At 41.6% G+C, this 10,676-nt stretch overlaps 1 protein-coding gene across 2 annotated transcripts in view; it reads left to right on the top strand.

The window, feature by feature from the left end:
* The first annotated feature begins 861 nt into the window (after positions 1-861).
* The window catches only part of pacs1a (phosphofurin acidic cluster sorting protein 1a), a 31,265-nt gene continuing 21,450 nt past the window's right edge, over positions 862-10,676 (top strand). Inside the window, exon 1 of one of the 2 annotated variants that reach the window (XM_052588904.1) lies at positions 862-1,384. In XM_052588904.1, the coding sequence (XP_052444864.1) occupies positions 1,230-1,384 (155 nt within the window). In that variant the 5' untranslated portion in view covers positions 862-1,229. The remainder of the gene's footprint in view (positions 1,385-10,676) is intronic. The other variant, XM_052588905.1, reaches the window with a different exon arrangement.

Genomic DNA, 10,676 nt, shown 5'->3' with positions numbered 1-10,676 from the left:
ATCCAAAATGAAGTTAGGCTATTTAAAGTGGGAAAGTGTAGGAAGTGTGTTGCACTAAAAGCACAGCCCATAAAATTTCCAGGACAGTCTTAAAAAAGTGAGCAGAAATAATAACCTCTAGGGAATTCATGTTTTCAGTTTCAGCTTTATCCAAAAGGATTAAAATTCAGAAAGTGTAAGGAACTCTGGGCCCTTTTTGATTAATCCTTGGCAGTCTGAATGTTTCAGGACTTGATGTCATGAAACTTCACTGCTCTCTCTGGCTTCAATCTGTCAGGGAGAGATAAACTACAAACTGTGCCAGCGTGGGTGGTTGCAGTGTTTTAGGAGCTGCCACTACCATAATAGATACAAGTGGGTTGCGTTAAAAAAATACATAGAAAGAGAGCAACAGAGGGAGATAAATATAAACACGTGACTTAATATGTCGTTTCAAACTGTTTTAGTTGTAAATCAGCAGACCAGCTTGACAACCAAAGGCGCTATTGGCCTTTGTTAATCCAAAATAAATAAATAAATATGATTCCACATATATATCTACATAATGCAGTTGACAACTGCAGCAGCTGCTACTCCACGAGTGCAATCCCATTATAATCAACAATACTGTCTACAATAGTGCATGTAAACCTAATCTGAGGCCCACTGGGGGATGCAAAATGTCAAAATTAAAATAATTAGTAAATATTTTACATTAAAAAATATATTAAATCTAACATAAATGAAACGTAATGTGCTCATAATTTTTTAGCTGCAGCAGCAACCTTAGCAAATCAAATGTTTTAATTCGTCGTTATAATACAATATTATATTAAATATGTTTAAATAATTAAATACGTATACTGACTTTATTATTAGGGGACCTAGTGCTCTACTCTACAACCACAAGCGACGCGTTCAGTCTCGCTGCATCGCGTCTCTTGTACGTGCGTCTTTAACGAGAGGCGTTGCTTTACTATATGTTTTTAAAATAGATATTTCCGCTTCCTGCTGTTGTTTTAAACGCTCAATTGTTCACAAGCTGATCACAAGAAGCTAGAGCTGGACTGATAGAAGCAGCAGCAGCAGCAACTGAGTGAAGTCTCGTGTGAATCCCCCGCCGAGCGGAGGCGGGAACGTTAAGAGGCTCGTGCCATGAGAGTGCCATCATCTGAACAGACTGCATGCGCGAGCATTGTCCAAACTGACCGATACCGCTCCGACAGCACATATCCCGAAACAAGCTAAGCATGTCGGAGCGAGGAGGACTTCAGCAGCGAGCGGGAGCTCCGTCTCCCCACTTGCAGCATGTCAGGACGGTCACGATTTCTTCGAGTCGCCCGGTTCAGATGAACCTGTTCGCGACATGGGAGATTGACAGCTCCTCTCCCAGCTGTGTGCCCAGGTATGCCCCTTCTTTATTTACTAGTAGATGTAGCGGTTGTTCCTCTGCGTTGTGTTTTATGGATGTTAAATAAAAGGATTGTCCACACAAAGCTGGTTTTTAACTGATGATGATTTACTTGTAGTGCCTGTGTAGTAAAACAAGCAAACAGACAGGCACTGTTATCTGCAACAGCTCTTAATTATGCCTCTCCTCTCTGATGGCATTGAAGCAAAGAGAAACATACACACACTTTACAACACACATAATATATATACTATAATATATATATAATAGTATGAGTAATAAAAATAAACTAAGTCATATAATACATTCACAAACATGTCCGTCTTATATACCAATAATTCAAAACAGCATTACAGTGTTTCTTGAATACTATTTGACATACCTGTGTAGTAAAACAAGCAAACAGACAGGCACTGTTATCTGCAACAGCTCTTAATTATGCCTGTTAACCACAAAATACATGTTAAGTACCCCAGGCAATTAACCACAGATCACACAATGAATGCAATATACAATATATATAAAATATATCTCCTAAGTGTACAAAATACAAAATATATTAAAGACTAAAACATATATTTAATATTGTTTACAAAATATAATTATACATATACATCTTTTTAATTAAACATCTCGATCTATTATTTATCAATTTCTATTCATTTATATATATATATATATATATATACAAATATTCCTTAATTGCGATGTTAGCCGCATAGCAGCTAACATATGCTTCACACACGCAACGCACACACTTTGCCGCCATCTCACGCAATGCACTATTCACCAGTTAAGAGCACTCAAATGAACTACATTTACCAAGTTAATAACACAAACTAATGGTCAAATATAACATTACCCAGAATACTTTCTCGTATTGGCCACACAGACATGACATGAACACTTATAACATTTAATGAACGGAGCTCATGAAAATCGTACCTCTCCTCTCTGATGGCATTGAAGCAAAGAGGACGAACTTCCGATTGCGCTGCGTTTTGAACGCCTTACCTACGTATGACATCCGCCGACGTACATACTATATTCAATAAAAGCACGCAACATTTTCAAGATAAAATGCCCCAAAACAATTAATAATAAAAACAAATTATATATATATATATATATATATATATATATATATATATATATATATATATATATATATATAAAATGAATTATAATCTGGTGTAACAACATATCCCTGCTACATCCACCCCCACTGTTTTACACCAGATTATGCATTACTTACAAAGTCTTGCTAAATTAGCGAAGGATGCCACATCTTCTGAAATCACATTAGATTTGTTCAGTTCTTAACTATCTCTTTCGAGATTAAGGAAACCCAGGGGTAGCTAATCCCCAAATAACCCATAGAAAACCATGCCTTGTACATAGTTCTACACGACACCCATAATGTCCCATTAATGTACTCATTACACTCGCAAAACATGTATTTAACAAAAACAAGCAAAAAAAAAAAAAAAAAAAAGAAAGTCTTTTAACTCTTTAACAAACCTATTTGTTGTTCTCAATTGAACAGTTCAAATTTCATGAATTTCATACACTCTCTGAGTTGACATTGACTGTATCAGTCTGTTAACTGGCTTAATCAATCTCCCAAATCTTGACCTAAAGCCATCTTGTAGACCAGAGATTCTTTCATTCCCCTGATCTTGCACACTGGGCAATGTCATAGGAATTTCTGCAACAGTTGAAGTACACTCATCAACTTCAGAAACACAGTCATCACTTAGAACTGCTGATACAGAAGAATCATCAGACACCAATGAACATACAGATAAAATAGAGTTGGGCAAGTTGTCTGAATTTGCGATACACACAGGTGCTCCAGACATCTCAGAGTCACATTTCACAACTGTGTCACCAATAGCTTCACTCTTATCAGCATTAGTGCACTCCACAGACTCTATTTGTGTCACATCTGTGGCAGCATCAAGATCTGCAACCCAGCGAGAGGTTCGATCGTCACTCCGAGTTTGATCAGCTTCATCACATGACACACAGACAGTGGAATTCTCGACATCATCAACACCATCACTACCATCATTCCAAGATGGCACCGGCAGGAAATTGACAGGCATCAACAGATTACGATGCACTGTTTTGGTACGACCTGTCCCAGGATTTCTTATCTGGTAAGTGTTCAATGCACCCCTTTTTCCCACAACAACATACACTACTTTTTCCCATCGGTCGGCTAACTTCTTTTTCCCCCGTTCACCCTTATTCGCAAGGAGTACCCTGTCACCCAACTCAAGAGAATGACCTTTACCCTTTCGATCATAATACTCTGCTTGTTTGGCTTGCTGTCTTTTAGCATGCTCCTGTGTGATTAACATTGCTTCTCGCAAGTCTTTCTCAAGAGACTGTACATACTTGTGAACATTAACGGTCTCATTATTCAACAGGACTTTTTCGAACAGGATGTCCACAGGTAATCTTGGTGTTCGGCCGAACATCAAGAAAAACGGTGGAAACCCAGTGGTCTCATGTCTCGTACAATTGTACGCGAATGTAAGAGTGTTCAGCATCTGTGGCCACTTAACTTTAGATCTCGGAGGCAGCGAACGGATCATATCACCCAGGGTACGGTTAAATCTCTCTGTTTGTCCATTACCCATTGGATGATATGGGGTCGTGTGCGATTTACCCACACCTGACAATCTCAACAACTCGACCATAAGGGAGCTCTCAAAGTTTGCACCCCTGTCGGAATGTATTCGCTGTGGAAACCCATAAATACAGAAAAATTTGTTCCACAGGACACGCGCAACAGCTTCTGCAGTCTGATTTGGGCAGACATAAGCACAAGCGAGCTTTGTGAAATGGTCAGTGACCACTAACACATCAACCGTTCTGTTGTTGGAATCCTCCGCTGACCAAAAGTCAATACAAACTATTTCAAGAGGGGCACTCGTGTGAATTGATACAAGTGGAGCCCTTGCCTCTGGTTCAGGCCTCTTACTCAAAATACACCTCTGACACTCATTGACGTATGTCTTTATGTCTTCCTCCATAGACTCCCAGAAGAACCGCTGTCTAGCCAACCAGAGCGTGCGATGCTGACCCTGATGACCAGCGTTATCATGCACTCCCTTCAGAATAGTACCTCGAAGAGCTGCTGGCACAACAAACTGGTAAGTATTCTTCTTAGAAACCGGATTCTTAGACACTCGGTATAAGACACCCAACCTTAAGACAAGTTTACCCCATTGGCGTAGTATTTTCACAGTTCTTTTAGACTCTAACACTTTTTCTCTGCGAGATGGACGTCTGCCCCTCTCCACAAAGAACTTCACTCTATCAATCGCAGGATCCTGACTCTGCTTTTCCAGCAATTCATCATGAGTTAAGCTGCGGAGCTCACTCTGCTCTTCGTCTACCAAACTCTCTAAATGCTGAACATATGACATGCTTCTAATGGCCGCACCATGCTCCCAGTCACGGTGAGAATGAAGAACAGCTGACAAATCTTGGTGAGACACTTTGCCAGTAAGGGAAGTGCAACCTACATACACATTTCCACCTACATTCACAGGCTCTGAGAGCCCATCCACTACTTCACCATCCTCTCGTTCACACGACAAATGGAACATGTCCTGCACCTGCTCGACAGCAACAGCCTCTGCCTCATGCAGCAAAACATCATAAGGCGTCCGTGTCAATCTGTGCAAAATTCTCGAAGTCGCAAACGGTTCCCTGCTTAATGCATCTGCCACTATATTTTTCGGACCGGGGATATACTGGATATCAAAATCGTAAGGCGCCAGCTTCGCTACCCACCGTTGTTCACACGCATCCAGCTTGGGCTTTGTGAGGATGTACTTGAGTGGGTTATTATCAGTCCACACAGTAAATCTGTGTCCCCGCAGCCAGTGACTGAACTTATCACAAATAGCCCACTTCATCGACAAAAACTCAAGTCTGTGTGCTGGGTACTTCGACTGCGCATGATTCAAAGACTTTGACGCAAAGGCAATAGGCCTTGCCACGGCATAACCCTCCTGAACCTGCGACAAAACGGCCCCGAGCCCACTAGAGGAGGCATCCACAGACAACAGAAACGGCTTTGAAAAATCTGGGTGCGCAAGCAAAACCTGACCCACTAAGGCAGACTTCAAACTCTCCAGAGCTGCTCTGCAGTCATCAGTCCAATCTGTTGGAGAAAGTGTACGATTTCTTTTCAGTCGTTTTACACCCCTCCCCACTCTAGGTCTTTTCTGCCCTGTCAACAGCTGAAACAAGGGTTTAGCCAGCATAGAACAATTTTCTATGAAATGCTGGTAGTACACCACCATACCTAAAAAGGATCTGATTTTACTCTCTGATGGCGTAACACAATCACTCTCCATCAAATCCTTCTCAGATACATTCACTATGGCATCAATTTTCGCTGGATCACTGGCCACCCCCTCTTCAGACACAATATGACCCAGAAATTTTACAGACTTCCGCAAGAACCTACATTTTGAAGGAGACAATTTCAAATTGTGGTCTTTTAGACGCCGAAATACCATCTCCAGCCTTTCCAAGCTCTCCTCTTCTGTCTTTCCGAAAACTAACAAATCATCTAAATAACAAAGAAGGCTCAAGAAATTCTGGTCACCAAACACAGTCAACATCATCCTCATAAATGTTGCTGGGCTGTTACAGAGTCCCTGGGGCAAACGATTGTATTCATGGAGCCCCATTGGCGAACAGAACGCTGTGAACTTCTTGTCATCTTCGTGCAATGGGATGTTATAGTACCCGGAAGTCAGATCCATAGTACTAAAGTACGCGTTCCCACCCAGCGCTGCAAGAACATCCGATTGGTGAGGAAGAGGATGAGCATCCTTCACCGTGCGTGCGTTCAACCATCGGAAATCGGTGCATATCCTTAAGTCACCGTTTTTCTTCCACACTAAAACCAATGGTGACGCATACTCACTGCTCGACTTCCTAATGATCTCCTTGTCCTCCATTTCATCTAAAGTCTCTTTCAACTTCAAGTAATGAGCAGGAGAAAGACGCCGGTATGGAAGACGAAAGGGCCTGTCGTCTGTAACTCTGATACGATGACAAAAACCTTTCGCTTCGCCACAGTCCAAACTGTGCCTGGAAAACACACACTCATATTTTTCAATGAGATCCACTAACTTGTTCTTCCAAAAAGGAGACACTTCACAATCCCCGACATTCAAGTCGCTCAGCCCCAGATCGTCCAACCTGCCGTTACCTGTCAAACTTGCTCCAGATGTAGAGCCACCCACAGTAAGGCTACCACATGACTTGTCAGAACGTACCGCACCTACATTTTGACTAAACACTCTGTCAGTGGTTTGATCGAGGTCCTCCAAAGCGACGCAAGGATACACATCGGCCACCTTCGCATTTTTCCTCAACACAATTTCTGCATTGGTCGGGTTGATCATCTTTACTGGAAGCCAGCCATCGCCCCACAAAGGTGAAACAACCCTCCCAATCAGCACATTCCGGTGCGCACAACGTGAAGTACTGGGCTCAATGACTACTGTGCTCCCTACTGACAGTACTGACCCTGGAGGCAAACGACCCCAAACAAGATGTTCGCTCCTTGGCTGGAGTGTCACAGCTGACCTCAGTCTCAGAGTACCCACCCTATCAGGAATCGAATCACCCCTCCATCTCTCGATACAAGAAAGCATGCGTAAAAATTGGCCATTTTCAGATTGCACAATCGAGTCAGGTCTCTTTACCACTTTCCAAAATTGGTCCGTATGCTTCATCTGACTTATTAGAGGTTTCAAGACATTTGTGCCAAGTATGATCGGGTCCTTTTGACCCCTTACAATCAGAACTGGGACAATGAAACTGACCCCGTACACTTCAAGCTTCAGATTGCACACACCATCTGGAGTAGTTTGTTTGCCACCACAACCCACCAAGACAATATCTGAAGAGCTCAGGATATCCCGGTCCAGCACCCCAGCGTCTCCAAGTTGAGGAAGAACTTCCGCACTCAGAGTGGTCGCCATGGAGCCACTGTCCAACATCCCCCGAAGCTCAACTTTGTCCTGTAGTAACACACTTGCATAAAATAAACTGTTACTTTGATCAACTTGCATGCTGTTCTGAAAAATGACCGTTTTTGTTTTGCCAACACTCTCACAGAAGAAAGAATAAACAGACTCAAAATCATTCTCAGAGGAACTACACAGCCCCACTTCGCCCTCTGCCCGAAGGGAGCTGTCTAGTTTCCCTGAGATGCAACTCTGTCATGCTGACCGGAGCCCACCCTGGACGTTACTCTATGACTGTCGCAGTTGTAGCTCGCATGTCCAGCCGCAAAACACTTGAAACACAAATTGTACATTTTACAATGAGCAGTCGTGCTGTGCTCACCGCTTTGACACACTCTGCACTCTCGAATCTTATTGCCCGTTCGTTTAGGCCAGGGGCCTCGTACAGACTGAGTGTTGCACACTAACGTTTTTTCAAGCAAAGACAGGACTTTGTCCAATGCATTCTCGTCAGCTACGCCCCCACCCTGTTCAGACTTAGACGATGAGACAGGCACATCAACGTCTGGCTCTGAGACAACCGTGGTGAATTGTTTGACAGTGTGATTCGTCAACTTGCGTTCCCGTAACAACTCGTCAAGCTGCTCCTGCACCTCAGATGCATTCCATGACTGTACAGGCTTACTCTTGAAAACGAAAGCTAACTCTTTGTCAGGGCAGTTACGAATGAACATAACGGCCACCTCTTTGCTCCTGTTATCCAGGGATCTCCCTTCCCATCTTAAACTTTGCTCTGCAACATCCGCTGCCTTGTTTAGTCTTATCCAAAAATCCCAAGCGCTCTCCCTGGGATATGGTCTCACAGAATAGAAGTCAGCTAAAGGAATACCTGAACTGCTCTGGTCCCCGAAGTGCTGCTTCAAAACAGAAAATACAGAATCAACAGTTGGAGTTGTAGAACCATTGCGCAGCCATACTCTCATTACATCTCTGGCCCGCCCCATAACTCTGTTCATTATCTCATCAACCATTTCAGACTCTGTCACATCAAGTTTGTTCAAATATACCCTCATCATGTCTTCCCATTCCAGGACTGAGTATTTGTCTGAACTATCTCCTCGAAAGTGTGGTGGTGCGGACACCTCAGCTCTCAGGATCAAGTTCATTTTTGACGCGTCAATGACAGTAGTATTAGAGGGGTCAGTCACATGACCACTGACACCTTCCTGTAACTTTCTAGCAGATGGATGGTTAGAAAAGTCAGGCCTCATCATACTCTCTCTAATTGATTGCCCAATCTCAATACCAATTTGTCTTATGAGGTTACTCATTTGACCAGACATTTCTGACTCTTGAGGAGCGAATTCATAGTTACTGGCTGCAGCGATTGGACTACCGCACATTTGAACTCCGTCATCGGGGGAAAGACCAATTCCTCTACCCCGACCTGTACTACAGTACTCAGGATCTTCAAACAGCTTTGCTCTGTCAGGCGTATTCAAAAGACTGCCCCGCCCCCTACCAGCTGTAAACGTGTTGTCCCACCCCAAATCACTTTGTTTAGCAGCCATTTCGCTCACGCATCAGAATACTGTCAAAACACAAAAATATTAACAAAACAAATAAATCAATTTAAGAGAAACAGTTTAAATTTAGAAAAGTGAAAAAAAAAAAAAAAAAAAAAAAAAAAAAAAAAATGACCTTAAAACTCATATAAAGCACGGTCCACTTTTTTTTTTCAAATCCTCCTGTCAAAAAGTCAATTGATGACGTGAAGTACCTTCATTTACAGTTCAGTCAAAACAAGTTAGGCGGCGACACTCCTCGATGATCCAGCACGCTGCTCACTCGATCCACCATAGACACAAATCACCAGTTCAACAGTCTGTACTTCGCACACCTGCGTCCTCAGCGTTGAATTTCTGCAACACAGTACATCAGCAGTCTCCTCCTAGACACGGTTCAATCTGTTAGACGTCCGAACTCCACCGAAGAAACAGCAACAGATGACAGAAGCACCTCCAGCCCCCCTCATCGGTAGTCACACACCACGTCAGCAATCCCAGCGGTCGACAACGATCAACCAGTCGGCGGGTCACGGCACCAGTTTTGTAGCGGTTGTTCCTCTGCGTTGTGTTTTATGGATGTTAAATAAAAGGATTGTCCACACAAAGCTGGTTTTTAACTGATGATGATTTACTTGTAGTGCCTGTGTAGTAAAACAAGCAAACAGACAGGCACTGTTATCTGCAACAGCTCTTAATTATGCCTCTCCTCTCTGATGGCATTGAAGCAAAGAGAAACATACACACACTTTACAACACACATAATATATATACTATAATATATATATAATAGTATGAGTAATAAAAATAAACTAAGTCATATAATACATTCACAAACATGTCCGTCTTATATACCAATAATTCAAAACAGCATTACAGTGTTTCTTGAATACTATTTGACATACCTGTGTAGTAAAACAAGCAAACAGACAGGCACTGTTATCTGCAACAGCTCTTAATTATGCCTGTTAACCACAAAATACATGTTAAGTACCCCAGGCAATTAACCACAGATCACACAATGAATGCAATATACAATATATATAAAATATATCTCCTAAGTGTACAAAATACAAAATATATTAAAGACTAAAACATATATTTAATATTGTTTACAAAATATAATTATACATATACATCTTTTTAATTAAACATCTCGATCTATTATTTATCAATTTCTATTCATTTATATATATATATATATATATATACAAATATTCCTTAATTGCGATGTTAGCCGCATAGCAGCTAACATATGCTTCACACACGCAACGCACACACTTTGCCGCCATCTCACGCAATGCACTATTCACCAGTTAAGAGCACTCAAATGAACTACATTTACCAAGTTAATAACACAAACTAATGGTCAAATATAACATTACCCAGAATACTTTCTCGTATTGGCCACACAGACATGACATGAACACTTATAACATTTAATGAACGGAGCTCATGAAAATCGTACCTCTCCTCTCTGATGGCATTGAAGCAAAGAGGACGAACTTCCGATTGCGCTGCGTTTTGAACGCCTTACCTACGTATGACATCCGCCGACGTACATACTATATTCAATAAAAGCACGCAACATTTTCAAGATAAAATGCCCCAAAACAATTAATAATAAAAACAAATTATATATATATATATATATATATATATATATATATATATATATATATATATATATATATATATAAAATGAATTATAAT

The sequence above is a fragment of the Carassius gibelio genome, chromosome B21 (genome assembly GCF_023724105.1).
Source record: "Carassius gibelio isolate Cgi1373 ecotype wild population from Czech Republic chromosome B21, carGib1.2-hapl.c, whole genome shotgun sequence".
Taxonomy (NCBI): Eukaryota; Metazoa; Chordata; class Actinopteri; order Cypriniformes; family Cyprinidae; genus Carassius; species Carassius gibelio.
Note: the sequence above shows the minus strand (reverse complement) of the source record. Positions and strands in the feature narration are given on the sequence as shown.